The 21,787-nt window shown below is 38.3% G+C and overlaps 1 protein-coding gene across 2 annotated transcripts in view; it reads right to left on the reverse strand.

The window, feature by feature from the left end:
• LOC150104728 (lysosome membrane protein 2-like) overlaps positions 1-21,787 on the reverse strand; it is a 360,554-nt gene that overhangs the window by 135,754 nt on the left and 203,013 nt on the right. For both annotated transcript variants that reach the window (XM_090395908.1, XM_090395909.1), the window contains exon 4: positions 5,099-5,335. In XM_090395908.1, coding sequence (XP_090252034.1) covers positions 5,099-5,335 — 237 coding nt within the window. The remainder of the gene's footprint in view (positions 1-5,098; positions 5,336-21,787) is intronic.

Raw genomic sequence — 21,787 nt, forward strand, 5'->3', positions numbered from 1 at the left:
ATAAATTGGAGAGAGGAAGATGCATGTAGCAATAGGGGAATGGAATTTCTAGAATTCTTGAGGGGCAAATGTCTAAGGCAACATGTAACAGAGGGAACAAGAGGTTCAAAAGTTTTGGATTTGGATATAGCATCAGAAGAGTTGATAATAACTGAGTTGACATCTCTCCCACTAGTTGGAGAGAGTGACCATATGGTTTTGACTTGGAAAATAAACAGACATGCAGGAGTATCAAAGAGACGGGAACTTATGTGGAATTATAAGGCAGGTGATTATAACAGTCTTAGACGTCAACTTTTGGAAGTTTCATGGAGGGAGGAATTGGAAGGCCGGGATATCACTAGTGCATGGGAAATTGTAAAAGAATATTTGTTAGCAGCAATGGTAAGTTGTATACCACGAGTGAAGAAGAGGACGCAATTTGGAGTAAAGTGGATGACAAACAATATTAAACAGGAATTGCATGAGAAAAAGAGGCTATGGAAGAGATATAAGGAGACAGGTGAAGAGATGCATGAGGAATATAAGACACAGGCCAGAAGAGTGACTAGTGTGGTAAGGAAAGCAAAACTGGAATATGAGAGGAGATTGGCCCTAAGATCCAAAGAAAATCCTAGGGAATTTTTTAGCTATGTGGCGAGTAGGAGGAGAAATGATGGTGGAAGAATGATATTGTGGGATAAAAATGGGAATAGAGTGACTGATGCAGACGACATAGTGGAATTGTTCAATGAACACTTTATTGGAGTATTTCATCCTAGAGGAGCCAGTTTTAATGCTAGAGGGATAGGACTCGTTCGAGGTCTGGAGGTTGAGGAGGAGAGTGTGTTTCAGATACCGAGTACTCTGGATGTCAGTAAAGCTTTGGGACTGGATGTTATTTCACTACGAGTTTTGAGAGAATGTGCTAGGGAATTGACAGTGCCTTTAACGTGGCTTTTCAATGAAAGTCTGGCTTTGGAAAAGGTGCCCAGAGAATGGAAGGAAGGTAAGATAGTGCCATTGCATAAAGGTGGTAACAGACTGGAAGTGTCTAATTATAGGCCAGTCTATGTGTCATCAGTAGTTGTTAAGATCTTGGAGAAAGTAGTGAGGGACCGTATACAGCATTGGGCAGATGAGGGTAATGTCATCTGTGAGAATCAACATGGATTTGTGAAAGGATGCTCTTGTTTTAGCATTATGCTAGCCTTTTATAATAAAGTTACAAGAACATTAGATGAGGGAAGGCATATACTGCAAATTTCTTAGACTTGGCGAAGGCATTTGACAGGGTGCCATATGATAAGCTGATATTTAAGTTGCAGCACATGGGTCTGGATGTCAGATTGGTCAACTGGATTCAGGATTGGCTGTCTGATAGCTATCAGAGAGTTGTGTATGGTGGAGCAGTTTCCAGGAGGCAGAGGGTTACAAGTGGGGTCCTACAGGGGTCAGTACTAGGACCCATATTGTTTAACCTTTATATCAATGACATAGCCAGTGGATTGCAGGGGAATATTCAGTTGTTTGCGGATGATGCAAAGCTGGGAAGGATTATTAGTAATAGCACAGATGTGGTAGCCCTGCAAGAGGATTTAAATAAGCTAGATAGATGGGCAAATGAATGGGGATGTCAGTTTAATGCAGCAAAATGTAAGGTCTTGAGGTTTGGGAAACATCAATGGGATGCTGCATACTCTATGGGAGGAGTTATACTGGAGGAAGTAGGGGAGACAAGAGATCTGGGGTTGATGATTGATAGAAACCTGAAGTTTATGGGACATATTGCAAAGGTGGTGAAGGTAACACAGAGGATTGCTGCTATTATGAGAAGGACACTGACCTGCAGAGATAAGAGGGTTATCATTCCGTTGTATAAGTCTCTGATCAGACCACACTTGGACTATTGTTCTCAGATTTGGTCCCCAGGATTTGAAGGGGATAAATTAACTGTGGAAAGGATACAAAGACGGATGACAAAGATGGTTTCAGGACTGTACATGGATAGTTATGAGAATCAGCTGAGAGAATGTGGACTGCAGAGTTTGGTGGATAGAAGAAGGAGAGGTGATATGATTGAAACTTTTAAACTGTTGGGAGGTGGTTACAGGGTTGACACTTGGGAGTTCTTTTGCTTGGTTGAACAGCGGGAAGGAGTGATGACAAGAGGCCATCCCTGGAAGTTACGAAAGGAAACTGTGAGCAAGAGGGTAAGGAGTGGTTTCTTTGTGTGGAGGGTGGTTGAGCCGTGGATTGCATTGCCTGATGGAGTGGTGGGAGCGAGAACGGTCAGTGAGTTTAAAGAGTGGTATGATAGACTGTGTTTCTCGGGGGGGGGGGACCTCCCCTCGATGAGTCTTGACAGACTTTATGTCTTAGGAAGGACCTCCTTCGATGAGTCTTTTGACTCCTTGGAGGCCTGAATAATAATAATAGTCAAAGGCATTGCCAGTTCCCTTGCACATTCTCGCAAAAACCTAGCTGATATTTCATCTAATCCCACAGCTGTATTTGCATTGAGATTCTGTAATACCCTATGAACCTCCAATTCATCCACCTCTGTTCCCATGTTCCCTTCATGGGTGCTTTCACACTAACTCACTTGATTCCACCCTAATTGCTTAAGTTTCCCTGAATTTTCACTTCAGAGTGCTCAGCGAACAAAACTCTCACCAGACACCTAACACCAAAACCATTTAGATGCAGTCCATCAGCAGTGTACAAATCCTTCTTTCCATCAAACAGAGACCACAGATCCACAAATTCTACGTCATTCCTTTTACACAATCTACGTATAGACTCATTGGCTATCAATGCCCACCTCCTCAGTTTGCCTCTTTTAACAACTCCTTTACATCATCCTTCATAGAATACTTCTCGCCCATCAAATCATTTGTACCAACCAAGACAATTAATTTCTTTTGACTTACCTTTTTGCATTCAGATGATGTGGCTAATATCGTGAATTTTTACACCTGGGAAACACGATTTTGTTACATTTTCATTAAGTACTCCCATGATCATTGAGTCTCCATACATAATTTTCTCCTTAACTTGTTTTTCTTGTTTGTTCAGTCGGTCTTTATTATTCCTTTGGATCAGATCACCTGTTTTTTTTTTCTTTTTTCAGCCCCTGCTTAACTCTTGCTACTTCTGCAATTTTTCAATTTCGCTCTCTACTTATGAAGGATAACTTTAAACATGCAATTTCTTTATTAATAACCTTTTTATTCTCCTCTCTTTCTATGACTGCACATTCGACATGAACATCATTTTCTATCTTACCATCAGTATTTGTAGCATTCTCATCACCTAACAGATATTTACTTTTGAAACTCTCTCCAGTTTAAATTTCCTCCCACACATTCTTTAATTTTATAAATGAATACATTTCACACACACACATTGCACTTAATAAAATCCTGTAAATGGCCAGGTTGGTCAAGTGGTTAGCGTATCTGCTCTCTAGCGCCAAAAGGATGTGGGCTTGAATCCTGCCATGGGCATGGATGTTTGTGATTGTGTGTGGAAATACTATTGGTGGGCAGTAGATGATGTTGCAATGAGTTGTAGTTGGAGGATTGAGACAGAGAGTTGTAGAATCGGTGCCCTCCCTCAATGAGTCTTTGGACTCCCTGAAGGTGTCAAATAATAATCAATTCAAATTGCTGGACAACAACGTAGTCCTTTATGCTATTGTTCGTTGCATTGGTGCCAAGCCGACAATATCACAGTCAGAACGTTATAAAGATACTAAATACTCTAAAAAACACAAAAATCTACACTAATACACTATAATACACTAATTTTCCAAGCAAAAATACAATAAATCAGACAAAAAAAAGCACTAATTCTACACCAGCACTAAATTACATGACCACTCACAATATACTCTTGAACCCTCTCAGTAGGTGTAAATTCCATGTCCTTTCTGCCATATGATCTCTCTCTCTCTTCCTTCCAATCGTTATCTCCATAGTTGAAGTCCACTGTAATAATCACTCTGCCTCTGCTCATTGTACTAATTTACTGATGCATGTCTTCCAGATCATCCATGTAAACCTCCGGCTTATAGTAGCAACCAACTACATATTTTGTCATATTAGCATTGATCACACACTAGACAGCATCAAATTAACAGCCACCCTTCTGCCTATCTCCTGTTCTTTTTGGTTGTAATTTATTTGCTATCATCAACAGTATCCTCCCCATCCTATTTTCCTGGAAAATACTAAATCCTGCTCTTAGCTAAGTCTCATTAATGCCTTTAACTTTTGGCAAAGTTACAATAACCAATGCCAAAAACTCCTCCCTCTTGTTCCTGATACTTCTGGCATTGGTATATAAACTGCAGCATCCTTTTAGTTCCCCCACTCCCAAACTGCCTTTACTTATTGGCATTACTCATCCATCTAGCTCCTATCTGATTAAATCTCCTTACCCTAGGTATACAATTTAATATTGCCTCCTCTAGATGCACCTTAACTATCTTCCATGAACTACTAATATCTTTCCCTTGAGGGTTTTTATCCCCCCCAGGGATATCACCCTATTCAACATTTTCTTATAGGATTTACAGGATATTATTCTATAGCATTTTTGAGGTGTGATTAAAAACAATCTAAAACATTGCTAAAATTGCATGGACATTACAACAGGTACGGCAATATTGTAGAAATCATGTAGACATATACACAGCACTTCCAAAGTGGAAACAGTGAATGGGTTTGAGGCACAGTTTGATGAGTTATGTTTGTAAGACAGTGGGCCCTCCCACAGTGAGGCCTTGACTTCATAGCAATCTGATGATAATACTAATTTTTATTATTTAAGAATATCTATATCTCACTACTTTTAATCTTCATCTCATCAATGATAACTATGTCAGCATGATCCAATATACTGTAATATCAAGTCAAATTAATAAAATTAATTTTGATATACTTTTAATCAAATGTATAAAGGGGAAAAACTTTTTTTTGGCATGGAACTGTAAGCTACACACACACACACACACACACACATATATATATATATATATATATATATTAAAATATTCATGAAGTTTTGCACTTTAGGTAATAATTCAATTTTGAACTTTAAAGTTAAAACTTACACCATACAGAAATCCAAATGTATTATTCGGAATCACATCTTGCACTTTTCCGGTGAACATACTAACTGCTTGTAATATATCTTCAAGGTATTGCACTTTATAGCCTTCAAAAAGAAGTTCTTTTATGGTAATATGCTTAAATAGTGTTTCTTCATAAGCAGTAAACATACCGCTAACTATGATCTGAGTAAGTAATACATAATTGGGTGCTTTTTGCTTTACTAATGAAGACACTATCTGAAAGGGAAAAAAACAAACTTAACATGCATTTTAATATCTGCAAAAGCAAAGCTCTTTTCTAAGACATTAACTACTTTTATCATAAAGACGTGTCAACCAAACTGAATAATTTCATTTTACCACCTTTAATCTAGAACACTACAGAAGGCTTTTTTTTTTCTTTGTGGAAACCAAAGGATACAGCGCATCATACTGATATCATATACACCCTCTGTTCAAAAAGAAACCGAACTTTTGATAGAAAATAAAACTCAGGCCAATTATAATTATTCAAATCATTTATTTCAATCAATATACTCTCTCTCAACTTCGAAAAAGCATTTGGCACGGTCAATTAATTCGTTAAATGAGATTTTTATATCGGTTTTTGGGATACTGTTGAGGGTCGTGGTTACTGCCTCTTGAACATTTTCAATGGTGTCGTATCATTTTCCTTTCATCAAATGAAGTCAGGGAAAGAGAAAAAAGTCAGAGGGTGCTAAATCAGTTGAATACGGTAAGTGATCCAACACTCACAAACTTAGTTTTTGCTCAAAAACTGTCTCACAATGTTCAAACAATGAGATGGTGCATTATCGTGCAAAAGTGACCAGCTGCCTGCATCACGGTATTCATGCCATGTGCAACGAATTCTCGCTATCAATCACTTCAAAACTTAGAGTAAAACTCACCATTGACTGTTTGGCTGGCGGAGAGAATTCTTTGTGGATAATGCCCTTGGAATCGTAGAAACAAATCAGCATTGTCTTTAATTTTGACTTCTCCAAGCGACTTTTTTTCGGATGCCCCTCTTCTGGTGGTCTCCACTCAGCACTGTGGTGCTTTGTTTCGGGCTCATACTCAAAACACCACATTTCATCACCAGTAACAGTTTGAGTCCTTACGAGCGGTTTTAACATGTTCATTGCCAAGCTGAAAATTGGAATTTCGTGTGGTGGCCAAATTTTTTCCACTTGACAGCGACGTCCACGCGATAACGCGTGATCGACCAGCAAGTGAGAACTTGTATCACGCGATATCGCGTGATTGGCAATTAACGTGTTGGCGAGGTCCTTACGGTGTGCAATTCGATACAATTTTTTGTTGTTGGTCAACTTGTGGGGAACAAATCGCGAATTCAATTTATGAAGGACCAAACTCTCGGTCAAAATGTTGTGCATAGTTGATTTTGGAATCCCCAATTCATCTTCAATCAATCTCACGAACAATTTCGGGTTTTCTTCGATGAAATCACTTACTTTTTGGATGTTAACTTCACTCAGTCCAGTTTTTGGATGGCCTGGCTTTTTGTCGTCCTCTAGCATCTCACAACCACTTTGAAATCGCTTAAACTACTCATAAACTTGAGTATGGGATAAGCATTCATCACCTTATGCTTTTTGAAGCATTTCATGCATTTTGGTAAAACTTTTACCAAGTTTAACACAAAAGTCAATCGCAGCTCTCTGTTTGAAACCATTTTCTGACTGTTCAGCAAAACACATTGTCACTCTTGGCACTATAACTCCGCTTCTAATGGAACAAATGTCATAAACAGTTGACAAACACTAATGAGGGTTGCTGCTTTCAACAACAAAAAGATACAACAGGTGGCGCCACTAGTTTCTTCTATTTTCAAAAAGTTCGGTTTCTTTTTGGACAGAGGGTGTAGCATGCTAATGTTACCAATCTGAACCAGTTAATTTTTAAAATCCGCCGAATGATCAATATGGTTATTACTTCCAAGAAAAACTATGTAACAAAATCCTTATTCATGTTTAGGAATCATTTTTGATCACATTTAGACTAGAGATTTCTCTGTCCATTAATCAAACTGGCTCCCTTTCTTTAAGTTAGCAGACCGAGCTGGAAGAGAAGCTGAATTGTTTGCAGTTAGTAATGATTCAACACAAACTGTTCACCAACTTATCAAACATATGTAGAGAATCATCATTCTTCCAACATCGTGGATCTTTTGCTAACTAGTTTTTATGTATTTCCCACCCATGAAAGGTTATTGTATGGATTTTTTTTTTTTTTTTGCCATTTTTATCTTTATTTTTTGCAATTTTATTTCATTTTTACATAGTCCAGAAACCGTGTTCTAGAGGCCAAACATGGAACTTTTTTCAAGCCACTTCAGGTCTCCACAATAAGCAGGGCAGTGATCTGACACCAGGCAATGAAATTCATCTCCCACCTAAAAGCTATCCTTCCAAACACATTAAAATGACATTACCACTCTTCTTGGCAACTGACCACAACCTTATCCATGTTTCTTTTTCTACAGCTCATCCTTCTCCAAGAAAATCTCAGCCACCTATCCCAGAACACAACAATTGTGATATATGGGAGGGTCCTCAGGATTTCTATCCTGTTTACCATGGTTTGATTGTTTCCATTCTGATCCAAGCATTTGATTTTATCAAATAACTGAAATAATTCTTGCTGAATGATGGGCTTTATTACCCATTCTACTCAAAATCTCCCCAAGAACTTGCTCTCCTAAATGTGCCAAAGCAGTCCAAGATAAAAATTCAGCATGCATCCAATGGCTCAAGTTAAAAACTCCACTTTCTCACTCAGCCTATTATAATACAGCCCGTAACTATTAAAAAAAAAAATCCACAGCAAACTTCCTATGGGAAAAATGCAATAAGCTTACTTCCTGCTCAAAAAGAAGTTGAAAGACCAGAAAGAATCATTTTAGCTTTCTAGTCTCTCACCAAAGCTTTTGGGCATAACTTGGCCCCATCCATCTCTCTCTCACTCACACATCCTGATGGTACAATGGCAACATCTCCAGAAAAGAAGGAAGATCTCTTGACATTAATTTTTCCTTCTAAATCTTGTTTAGTTGGCTAAAGCCAATCTTCCACTAACTATTTAGTACATCCCATGATATTTCACTGAACTTCAGGAAAATAACCTTCATACTAATAAGTCAACTGACATCTTTAAGAGAAGTATTAAAAGCTTCTGTTCCAGAATTAACACTGATCTGGCATCTACTAACAGCATGCAAGCAAGCTTTCATGTAGCCTATTCCTAAAAAGGGCATAAAAGACAACCATCAAACTATCACTGTATTGCTCACATTTCATATTCTCTGAATGAAATATGAATTCTACCACTTTTAGAATAAGATAAAGAACATGTGTCCGCAGTAAAATAGTTTAATTAGAAGTATAAATTAGATAAAATATTTCAGTTTATTATTATTATTCAGGCCTCCATGGAGTCAAAAGACTCATCGTGGGAGGTCCTTCCTAAGAAATACAAAGCCTATCAAGACTCATCGAGGGGAGGTCCCCCCCTAAGAAACACAAAGTCTATCATACATTATGTCTCACACTGTTAGTGTTAATGAGTGGATAATGGTAAATTCAAAAACAACAATGCAAACAAATGGAGAATGGCATCTTTTCATGTATAGTCTCAAGAGTGCCATTAAAAATTATTATACTATTAGGATCCTATATATGTGTGTGTGTGCCAGCCTGGTTGGCCAAGTGGTTAGCATATCCGCTTCCCAGCCAACAGGCTGTGGGTTCGAATCCCACGTAGGCATGGATGTTTGTTATGTCCTCTCCCAATATGGACTGAGTCACCATGGGAGCAGCAGACCCAAAACCTCCCATAATGGGAGAGGCCTTCACCCGGTAGTGGGTAGAAAAAAATAGGCTAAAATTTATTTTATTTTTTTATTTTATATGTGTGTGTATATGACTGACTGATTTTCCCTTCTGACCGTAGGTGACTTTGGAGGTATTCCCACAAAGTATTCCTGGTGAGATTTTTACAGGGTGGTTCACCACTGCTTTCCCCAACCCCCCAATTTTACCTGGGCTTGGGACCAGCATATGGCTGGGACATATTCCTGACTCCACGGAAGAATTATCAATTGTTATTAGATTTGTTAATCAAAATAAAAAAAAAATATAGCAGAAATTCATGAACATTTTTTTGGGTTTTCAATCTGTAGAAGATACCACTGGGCAAGGACTATTTCAATTTATAAAAAATTATTTAAAATTATTGAATATTAACATTTTGGATTTACGTGGCCAAGCTTATGATAATGGTTCAAATATGCGAGGCAAACATAATGGACTGCAGAAGAAAATCCTTGAAATAAATTCAAGGACTTCTTTTTTTTTTTATTCTGTGTGCTGCTCATTCATTAAATTTGGTAGTTAATGATGCAGCTAAGATATCCTGTGAAACTAATTTTTTTGGGGTAATACAGGAATTATAATTATTTTTCAATATCTGTGAAGCGTTGGGCTATATTAAAAAAGCATTCGTGTTTTATTTTTGAAACCACTTTCTGCTACTAGGTGGGAAAGTAGAGTAGAAGCAATAAAGCCACTTAAAAATAATATCAAGGAAATTTTCCAGGCTCTTTTTGATATTACAGAAGATGAAACTAAAGATAGATTCTAGAGTTCAGGCAGACAACTTAATTTCAAAGATTTATTCATTTAAATTTATTTGCTCTGTCCATGTTTGGTACGAAATCTTAAGTCTCGTAAATGTTGCAAGCAAAATAATGCAGAATCCGATTTGATATAGGAAAAAATTACAGAAAATCTTGATTATGTTATACAAGAATTAAATACTCGCCAAACAGACCAATCTTTTGAAAATATTATTCGATTTGCTACTTCTTTTTCAGTTCTTATAATGATCTTAATATTGATCCTATTTTTCTAGACATTCGCAAAAGAACAAAAACAAAAATCTTTGGTTACGAACCATCAGATGAGACAACGCATGATCCTATACAAAATTTTTAAATAAATTTTTTCTTCGCGATTTTAGACACAACAATAACTTCAGTCACGGAAAGATTCATACTCTTAAAACAACATAGCAAGGACTTTAAAGTTATCAGAGACATTAACAAATTAAAAGATTGGAGTGATGAAGATTTAATATGCTTTTAACTATACAACAATTAGTATAAATGTAGATTTATTTTATATATTTATCCGTCTTGCTTTAGCTGCCACAAAATTTTTAATAATATCTTTAATGTCTAATGAATCCATAATATTATTTTCAATTGATAAATCTTTTAGATGCTCCCCAGACATTGACCGCAAATAATTTTTTTTTTTTATTAGTTTCAGTTTTGAAAAACTTCTTTCCCCTGATGCTACGGATATTGATAATTGATAAATAAATATGCATCACAATCTCAGTATTCGGAAACGTTTCAGTTAATTTATTTTCATATATAACCGACACGTTTCCGAATACTGAGATTGTGATGCATATTTATTTATCAATTATCAATATCCGTAGCATCAGGGGAAAGAAGTTTTTCAAAACTGAAACTAATAAAAAAATTATTTGCGATCAACAATGTCTGGAGAGCATCTAAAGGATTTATCAATTGAAAATAATATTATGGATTCATTAGACATTAAAGATATTATTAAAAATTTTGTTGTGGCTAAAGCAAGACAGATAAATATGTAAAATAAATCTACATTTATACTAATTGTTATATAGTTAAAAGCATATATCCAAATTATCTTTGTAATGTAATATTTATTTTTATATTAAAATAAATGTAATTTTTGTTTATATATATTCTCTTGTATATATATATTAAGGAATAAACATTTTTTAAAATTTTTATTATTCATTTGCCTTAATGAATATTTCAGTGATTGCAATGTTCTACTATTGTTAAATAAAATTTATTTTTTATGTATGCGTATAAACTGTTTTGTACTTTTAAAAAAGGAAAATTTTTCGCAAACATTTTTCGTGGAAACTTATTTTATGGGGGGGGGGGGCGCTGAAAAACATTTTGCACAAGGGCGCCTCCTACCCACAGCACGGCCCTGAATGTCATCCTTCCATAATCATTCTTTCTTTTGCTGGCTACATATCGAAAGAACTACTTAGGATTCTTTTTGGCTTCATTAGCTAACTGCTGTTCATACCTCTCTTTAGCTACCCTCACCAACCAAGTCACCCTCCTTGCATGGTCTTTGCAGACCTCATGGAATAGGTTATTTCCACTTCTCTTATGCTGCCTCCACAATGCCCTCTTTCTCTGTATCGCATGCTTAATCTCTTCATTCATCCATCTCACACCTACCTTATTTAACCTTCTCACCCTTGGAATAAACTTAGACATTGCATCTACTAGGTAGTTTTTGAAAATCCCCCAAGCTGCATTGATCTCTTTTCCAGCTAACTCATCATTCCATGCTACACCTGCAAGCTGTCTCCTGAGCTCTTCGTAATCACTCCCCTTGTAGTTCCACATATATCCTTTTCTCACAGAGGTCCTCACACTGGTGGCAACCACACAGGTAATCACCTCATGGTCACTCTCACCAATTGGCAGATGATTTGACACCTCCATTTATAATTACATCCTCTGATGAGATGACCAAATCCAAGACCCTCAATCCTTGCGTGCCCTCTGTTACATACTGTCTGAGGTAGTTATCCCTCAGAACTTCAAGAAACTCATTTTCTTTACTTCCAGTTGCTATCTCATCATTCCAGTCTATATTGCCATAATTAAAATCACCCATTATGATCACCCTTTTCTTATTTGCTTGACTAATTTGATTATACAGTTCATTATCACCACCATCCACATTACCTGGTCTATAACAACATCCAACCAAGTATTGATTCCATTCACCTCTATCTCACACCATATTGCCTTAAAACTACTGGCACTATTTCCCTCTTGCATCTCTACTTTGTATAGACATAACTTTTTCTCTATCATCAACAGCACTCCCCCCCCCCCACACACACCCTTTTTACCCCATCTATCCTCATGAAACACATCATACCCTTCCATCTCTATTCCTGTCAGGATGTCGTTCTCTTCCAACCACGTCTCACTTATTCCGACAATCTTTGGGTGAACTGACGCAATTAATGCAACCATTTCATCTGCCTTGTTTCTTATACTTCTAGCATTTGTATACAAACAAAACAGCTCATTTCTGGATCTACAGCTAGTTCCACTGATACCACTCACTCGATGTGATCTCTCCATGTTCGATTGAGGCAAATTACCTTTCTGCTTATTCATTTTAAAACCTTTTTCAATTCCAACTGTTTCCTCTTGATCCCAGGTCATCCCATTTCTTTCCTGTTTACACATGCTTTCACCTCCTCTCAGAGCATCCACCTTTCTCACGCTGTGTACCCCTGTCCACCCTGAGTCTCCCAGTATCCCTGCTCCTCTTGCACACCCATTCTCTCATTTTCTATACTCATTCCACTCACTTCCTCATTCATAACCACTTCTTCAATCTCTCCTGTCTTACTCTCCTGCTCTTCCACATCACTTCCTGCTTGACCTAATTCATTATCTCTTACTCTACTCACTTTTCTACCTTCCAGCAGCAGTCTGTCTAATGTTGCACATTAATAGTATAAAAAAAATATTACAAGTATGTACGAGTTGATCTTAAGATAACAATCTTCCAAATTTTTGGCAAATTAATGCAACCATACTTGTTAGGGCATAGATGTTTGTGATCATCTTTCATCTTCATACATTCATGTGTGTGAGTGTTCTCCCGATGTCAAGCTCTGCGACAAGCCAGTTGGGATGTTCCAAAGTCACAACATACTGCATCATGTATCAGCAGATCCTACAGCATGCGGGACATAATGCTGGGTGCAGGGATCATAAAGAAGAAGAAGGGTGAAAATCCAGAGAAATGCATTCATAACTTATTTTAATTCTATTACAACACCAAACGAACTAAATTGTTAAAAAAATATATTAATTGGCTTATATTTTGCTGGATTTCAAACCAGCATCTTCAGAGCATAAAACAGTATGTTACGGTTTTTAGAATAAGTAAATGAAACAATTCAAATTGTAACAGACAAAGATCTAAAGTCCTAATGTGGCACACTAATATTATAAAAAAATATTACAAGTAGGAGTTGATCTTAAGATAACAATCTTCCAAATTTTTGGCAAATTAATACAACCATACTTGTTCAGGTTATGACTGTGCTTCATAGCCATGGCTGACCCTAAAAAGTATCTTTCTGCCCTGTACCGACTTCTATATAGCATTGGTTTTCTCTCATCTAATCCTGTGTGAAGGGGTATGTATGTCCCAAGCATGGTCTGCTGTCTAGATTTGCCATAATGATGGTAGTGAATGCATTTTTTGTTCTCTGATGCAGATGTTAACAAATCTTCCTGTCTATCCATAGTAGGCAAAGTCACAGGAAATGTCATGCGCTCCAGGATATGCTAGCAGATGGAGTTTAATCCTTAGGAGAGCAGATCAGAGTTGCTAATTTAACATGTGGTTTGAATGTGACAAAAAGGCCATGTTTTTTTTAAATAACGAAACCTGTGGTGCGATCATAATTAAAAGAAATACACGTATTAACCACAGTGAAAATTATTTAATTGTAAATATTTCATCCTAAGTATCTTAGGACATCATCAGTACAGTAGTTTTAAACAATAATAGGAATAACATACAGTTAGGGTACATGATTACAATAGAATCTCATTAAATGTGCATAACGTGCTACAGTAGTACAAAAAAAATAAAAAAAATAAAAAATTATTTAACACAATTTTGTATGACAATTTCCCATATTTTAGGAATAGTAAGAACGTCGTTGCGGTTTAAGTTTTATTTGTGTAGTAGGGCTTCAGAACTTTCTTTGTATAAACGTTCATGTTTATATAAAGATCTATGTAAAAGTTTAGACTTTTCCAATGGATCCTATGGTTTGGATTTTCAATTCCGTGTTAAGAGAATCCAGATTTTTGCAGTTTAAAAAGACGAATGTGGTCTTTATGTTCCGAGATGCATTTCTGAACAGACCTACCTGTCTGTCCAAAGTAAGACAATTTGCAGGAGCATGGAATCTCATAAACGCCAGGCAACATCAAAGGTGAGAGTTTGTCCTTAGGAGAAGGTGACAAGTTGTAAATTTGGTTGATAGGTTTGTAAGTAGTGGCAAAAAGATAGCGAACCATCTGAAAGCTAGGTGGCCAGTGCGTCAAGAAAGGGCAAACAGTTATTAGATTCTTTTTCTACTGTGAAGTGAATTTTGGGGTGTTGGCTGTTTAAGTAAGTAACAAAAGAATCCAGAGCATCTTGCTCATGGGTCCAAATGGCAAACACATCATCAATAAAGCATAACGATACTAATAGCTTGTATGTAGCTGTAGTAAGTATTTTGTTTTTGAAGTGTTCTATGTAAAAGTTATCTAAAGGGGGAAAGGACCCATAGTAGTAGTACCATTAAACTGTTTGTATATTTTCATACACAAAAGTTTATTATTATGGGTATCTCCATGGAGTCAGTAGACGCATTGCGAGAGACCCAAACTATCAAAACAATATCTACCATATCTCTTCTTAAATTCATTTACAGATGAAGAAGTCACACCTGAGTCAGGCAATGCATTCCACTCATTCACCACCCTCCATATGAAAAACTTCGTTCTCACACCCTTGTTAACCATACTTTTCCTTAATTTCCAGGGATGACCTCTTATTCTTCCATCACTATCACACAGCTGAAACATTCCTCCTGTATCAATCTTATAAAAACCTTTTAGTAATTTAAATGTTTCTATCATATCCCCTCTTTTCCACCTATCAACCAATGCAATCCACAAGCTCTCAATCTATCAATGTAGGGAGCATTTTTTACATCACTCAGCAACTTAGTCACTTTCCTCTGTACCCTCTCCACAACTCCTCATCTCCAAGGAATCCAGGTGATCAGACCTGAGCACAGTAATCCAAATGTGGATGTATCAATGCTTTATAAAGGGGAATAATAACCTCTTTATCTCTGGATGTTAGTTTGGTCCTCAATAACCAAGTAATCCTATGTGCAATCTTGGACAACTTAGCAATGTGTCCCCTGAACTTCATCTCCCTATCTACCAACATCCCTAAGTCTCTAGCCTCAATCTCTTGGAGTACTGTTCCATCAATGTAGTACGCAGCTGGTAATCTTTTAATCCCAAAATGCATAACTTTACACTTTTCCACATTGAACTGACATCCATTACCTTTTGCCAATTTTATCAGCTTATTTAAATTATCCTGCAAACTCTCAACATCAGCTTGATTTTTGATTGCGCTACCCAACTTTGCATCATCAGCAAGCAACTGAATATCTCCCTTTAAGCCATTTCCTATATTATTTATGTACAAATTAAACAACAATGGCCCAAGCACAGAGCCCTGAAGCACACAGTGGTCACTGGTCACCTGCTTCATCCTGGACTCTGCTACTTCATACACCACCTTTTGGTATATGAAGAGATACTTTTGGTATCTCTTCATGTGCCATTCTCCTATCCATATCACCAGTTTAGTATCCATCCCCATGTGCTCCAATTTGCGCAACAGTATTCTATGGGGTATCCTGTCAAAAGCCTTAGAAAAATCCAGAAGTACCTTGTAGCCATTTCCTTTGTCCAACTCAGATGTCATTCTATTATAAAAAGTTAATAAATTGCTAAGGTAGGATTGACTTTTAACAAAACCATGTTGGTCCCTATAGAGTATCATATCCTGATCCACCCATTCTTGAATTTTTCTTTAACCAACTTTTCCAATACTTTTCCCACCACTCCCAAGATGGTGATTGGTCTGAAATTAATTACTGCAGTTTTAGAGCCGCCTTCATGCAAAGGAACTATTTTGCCTTCCTTCCACTCCCTAGGGACCATACCAGAGTTCAAACTTATGTTAAATAACCAAGTAAGAGGCTTTGACAATTCCTTTGCACATTCATGCAACACCCACGCTGATATTCCATCTAAACCTACAGCAGTGTTTGCATTTAAATTTTGCAATATACTAAGTACCTCTAATATCTTAACTTCAATTCTCACATTAGTTATTGCTATAGGTACAGAGATATCCTCAGTTGGGTGTTTAGACTTTTGAAAATTGATCACTCACTAACTCTACTATTTTATCTGAATTTGTCACCTCAATACCATCAGCACCCACTAAAGGTATCCTTCTGAAATCATTCTTCCTTTTACTTTTTTTTTCGACATAACGGAAGAACTCTTTGAGATTACCTTTGATCTCCTTGGCTCAGGTCTTCTTATAATCTGATTTAGCGCTTCTTAACTATGCTGGTAACCTTCCTAGCCTGAGCCTTGTACTGCTCATGGGTGTACTGATCGCCTTTCTCCTTGTAAATTCTCCATAGCATTTTCTTTTTTAGCAGATCAAGCTTGATACCAGTACTCATCCATCTAATGCCTACCTTGTTTGTCTTCCTGACCATGGGGACACAATCTGATATTGCCTTCCTCAGATACCCGCTGATTTTATCCCATGCACTGCAATATGTTCTGCCATGGGACTGCTGCAAGCTCACTCCGAAGCTTGTTATAATTGCCTAACCTGTAGTTCCGTATATATATCCCTTCTTAAGAGAGAAATCCACGAATTTTGCAACCTTCCAAGTCAACACAACATGATCGCTCTCACCAATTGGAGGCAACGAGAATACCTTAATTATGCATACATCCTCTGAACCAATGACCAGGTCCAACGCTCTCACACCATGTGTCCCTTCAGTTATATGCTGTTTCCAGTAATTATCTCGTAGAAGATGTATGAATTCCATTTCCTGTTTGCCACGTGATATTTCCTCCTTCCAATCGATATCACCATAATTAAAATCCCCCATAATAATCACTAACCCTGTACTCATTGCACTAATTTACTGATGCATGAATTCAGTATCACCCCTATACCCCCTGGCCTATAGCAGCAACCAACTGCATATTTGGTTGCGTTGGTCACTATTTCACACCAGACCGCCTCAAATGTACTATCATTCACATGGCTATCAACTTGATATACTTCCTTCTTTGGATGCAACTCATCAGTTATCATCAACAGTACTCCTCCCCCATTCTATCTTCTCTATCCTCCCTGAAAATACTGTACCCATCACATTCAATTCCAGTGACCACATCTTCTGCTGACAGCCAAGTTTCACTGATGCCTACAACTTTTGGTGAGATTGCACTGACTAATGCCAAAAATTCTTCCCTCTTATTTCGAATGCTTCTTGCATTTGTATACAAAAATTGCAGATTCCCTTTAGTTCTTGTACCAGCTTAAGAAATGATATACATGTCACTAATTTCAGTAATGCCATGCCGATTTTTATCCCCTCTATTCTGCAATTTATTCCACGAATAAGGATCAACAAATATACAACCACTGCTTAAGTTTCTCTCTCTTACACTCAACCTTTTCAATTTAGTTTCCCTGCCCAATTTCTTCAACTTGTTCAATTGCTTATGACCTTCCATGTTCAGAGGCAACCCATCTCTTGCATACAGCTGTCTTTTGCCTTCAAACATACTCCAGACATCAACAAATTCCAGACCTCTTTTTTTTTGCATATTCTTGTAATCATATCATTCATTATGATGACCTATGTCCTCTAAGAGTGGAGGCTTGGGAAGGAAGTGAGACAAATGATTTTGAGAGCATATGGTGTGAGGTAGAGGTAGGCAAGACAGGATATTTAGTGGGGTGTTGCTACAGACCCAGGAGCACAGGGGATGGGGCCAGCAGATGTTCAGACAGTTAAGTTTGGCAAGTGCAAGAAGAATGATTGTTATGGGAGATTTTAACTTCAGTAGTATAAATTGGAGAGAGGAAGATGCATGTAGCAATAGGGGAATGGAATTTCTAGAATTCTTGAGGGGCAAATGTCTTAGGCAACATGTAACAGAGGGAACAAGAGGTTCAAGAATTTTCGATTTGGTTATAGCATCAGAAGAGTTGATAATAACTGAGATGACATCTCTCCCACCAGTTGGAGAGAGTGACCATATGGTTTTGACTTGGAAAATGAATAGACATGCTGGAGTATCAAAGACACGGGAACTTATGTGGAATTATAAAGCAGGTGATTATAATAGGCTTAGACGTCAACTTTCGGAAGTTTCATGGAGGGAGGAATTGGAAGGCTGGGATATCATTAATGCGTGGGAAATTGTGAAAGAATATTTGTTAGCAGCAATGGTAAGTTGTATACCACGAGTGAAGAAGAGGACACAATTTGGAGTAAAGTGGATGACAAACAATATTAAACAGGAATTGCATGTGAAAAAGAGGCTATGGAAGAGATATAAGGAGACAGGTGAAGAGAGGATGCAGGAAGAATATAAGACACAGGCCAGAAGAGTGACTAGTGTGGTATGGAAAGCAAAACTGGAATATGAGAGGAGGTTGGCCCTAAGATCCAAAGAAAGTCCTAAGGAATTTTTTAGCTATGTGGCCAGTAGGAGGAGAAATGACGGTGGAAGAATGATATTGTGGGATAAAAATGGGAATAGAGTGACTGATGCAGAGGACTTAGTGGAATTGTTCAATGAACACTTTATTGGAGTATTTCATCCTAGAGGAGTCAGTTTTAATGCTAGAGGGATAGGGCTGGTTCGAGGTTTAGAGGTACAGGAGGAGAGTGTGTTTCAGATACTGAGTACTCTGGATGTCAGTAAAGCTTTGGGAGTGAATGGTATTTCACCACGAGTTTTGAGAGAATGTGCCAGGGAACTGACAGTGCCTTTAACCTGGCTTTTCAATGAAAGTCTGGCTTCGGCAAAGGTGCCCAGAGAATGGAAGGAAGGTAAGATAGTGCCATTGCATAAGGGTGGTAACAGACTGGTAAGTGTCTAATTATAGGCCAGTCTGTGTGTCATCAGTAGTTGTTAAGATCTTGGAGAAAGTAGTGAGGGACCATATACAACATTGGGCAGATGAGGGTAATGTTATCTGTCAGAGTCAACATGGATTTGTGAAAGGGCGCTCTTGTTTTAGCATTATGCTAGCCTTTTATAATAAAGTTACAAGAACATTAGATGAGGGAAAGGCATATACTGCAAATTTCTTAGACTTGGCGAAGGCATTTGACAGGGTGCCATATGATAAGCTGATATTTAAGTTGCAGCACATGGGTCTGGATGTCAGATTGGTCAACTGGATTCAGGATTGGCTGTCTGATAGGTATCAGAGAGTTGTGTATGGTGGTGCAGTTTCAAGGAGGGAGAGGGTTACAAGTGGGGTCCCACAGAGCTCAGTACTAGGACCTATATTGTTTAACCTTTATATCAATGACATAGCCAGTGGATTGCAGGGGAATATTCAGTTGTTTGCGGATGATGCAAAGCTGGGAAGGATTATTAGTAATAGCACAGATGTGGTAGCCCTGCAAGAGGATTTAAATAAGCTAGATAGATGGGCAAATGAATGGGGATGTCAGTTTAATGCAGCAAAATGTAAGGTCTTGAGGTTTGGGAAACATCGATGGGATGCAGCATACTCTATGGGAGGAGTTATGCTGGAAGAAGTAGGGGGGGGGGAGACAAGAGATCTTGGGTTGATGGTTGATAGAAACCTGAAGTTTAGGGGACATATTACAAAGGTGGTGAAGGTAACACAAAGGATTGCTGCAATTATGAGAAGGACAGTGACGTTCAGAGATAAGAGGGTTATCATTCCGTTGTATAAGTCTCTGATCAGACCACACTTGGACTATTGTTCTCAGATTTGGTCTCCAGGATTTGATGGGGATAAATTAACTGTGGAAAGGATACAAAGACGGATGACAAAGATGGTTTCAGTACTGTACAAGGATAGTTACGAGGATCGGCTGAGGGAATGTGGACTGCAGAGTGTGGTGGATAGAAGAAGTAAAGGTGATATTGATTGAGACTTTTAAACTGTTGAGAGGTGGTTACAGGGTTGACACTGGGGGGTTCTTTCGCTTGGTTGAACAGCGGGAAGGAGTGATGACAAGAGGCCATTCCTGGAAGTTACGAAAGGAAACTGTGAGCAAGAGGGTGAGGAGTGGTTTCTTTGCATGGAGGGTAGTTGAACTGTGGAATGCATTGCCTGATGGAGTGGTGAGAGCGAGAACGGTCAATGAGTTTAAGGAGTGGTATGATAGACTTTGTGTTTCTTAGGGGGGACATTCCCTCGATGGGTCTTGACAGACTTTATGTTCTTAGGAAGGACCTCCCATGATGAGTCTTTCGACTCCATGGAGGCCTGAATAATAATAATAATCATCGCTCGTGATGATGATTATTATTATTCGAGAGAAACAAAGGGAGCTACATCTGGTATTTATTGATCTGGAGAAAGCATACGATAGAGTGCCAAGGCAAGAAGTCTGGAGGTGTCTGAGGGAGAAGAAGGTGCCGGAGAAATATGTCAGGTTGGTGCAGGAAGTGTACAGAAATGTGAAGACAAGTGTTCGGACCTGTTTGGGACAGACAGAAAATTTTCAAGTAACAGTTGGCTTGCATCAAGGGTCAGCATTAAGTCTGTTTCTGTTTAATATTATGATGGAGGTGGTAACAGAGGAGGTGAGAGAAGATGCACCCTGGACAATGTTGTATGCAGATGACATCTTGCTGTGTGTAGATTCAAGAGAAGAAGTGGAAACTAAACTGGAAAGATGGAGAAAAGTACAGGAAGAGAGAGGTATGAGACTGAGCAGAAGTAAGACAGAGTATATGTGTTGCGCAGTGGGTGGTGGCCAGGAGACAGATCTGGAGCTGGAAGGAAATGTCATCAGGAAGGTGAGAGACTTCAGATACTTAGGTTCAACAGTGGAAGAAGATGGAGGAGCTAAGAAGGAAGTGGGATGCAGGATACAAGCAGGTTTGGAGGAACTGGAGGGAGATGGCTGGAGTGTTATGCGATAAGAGGGTGCCGATCAATCTGAAAGGCAAAATTTATAGGACAGTAGTGAGGCCAGCTATGACATATGCTATAGAAACTGTGGCCCTGAGGAAAAATAACATTAGCAGGATGGAAGTAGCAGAGATGAGAATGCTTAGGTGGATGTGCGGTGTGACCAGAAAGGATCATCTGAGAAATGACTATGTCAGGGGAACAGTGAAAGTTACGAACTTAGGAGCGAAAATACAGGAGGCAAGGTTGAGATGGTTTGGTCATGTGATGAGGAGGGAGGACAAATATGTGGGAAGAAGGGTCATGCAGATGGATGTGCAAGGAAGGCGGAAGCGTGGGCGGCCAAAGAAGAGATGGAGGGAGCTGGTAGAAGAGGACTTGAAGATGAAGAACTTGGATGTGGTGACAGCCCAAGACAGGAAGGTGTGGAGGAGACTCATAACAAACAGTGACCCCACTTAAGTGGGAGAAGCTGCAGAAGAAGAAGATCATCGCTCGTCTACTTAACTCATAATTGTCAAAACGAGGCAGCACACACACTATCCTGCCTTTGACACTTTTCTTCTTCACGATATCTAATAATGTTCTTAAATCTTTTGCTACCCGATTTATACTACCACTCAGGTCATTTGTACCCATCATAACTATCATCTTTTCTGCATCATGCCCTCTCTTTATTGCTAAAGCCACTCTCTCTCTATTGTTCCACCAGCCACTTCTCAGGTATACC

The sequence above is a fragment of the Typopeltis vanoorti genome, chromosome 7 (genome assembly GCF_054136105.1).
Source record: "Typopeltis vanoorti isolate ZY-2024b chromosome 7, IOZ_Tvanoo_1.0, whole genome shotgun sequence".
Lineage (NCBI taxonomy): Eukaryota > Metazoa > Arthropoda > Arachnida > Uropygi > Thelyphonidae > Typopeltis > Typopeltis vanoorti.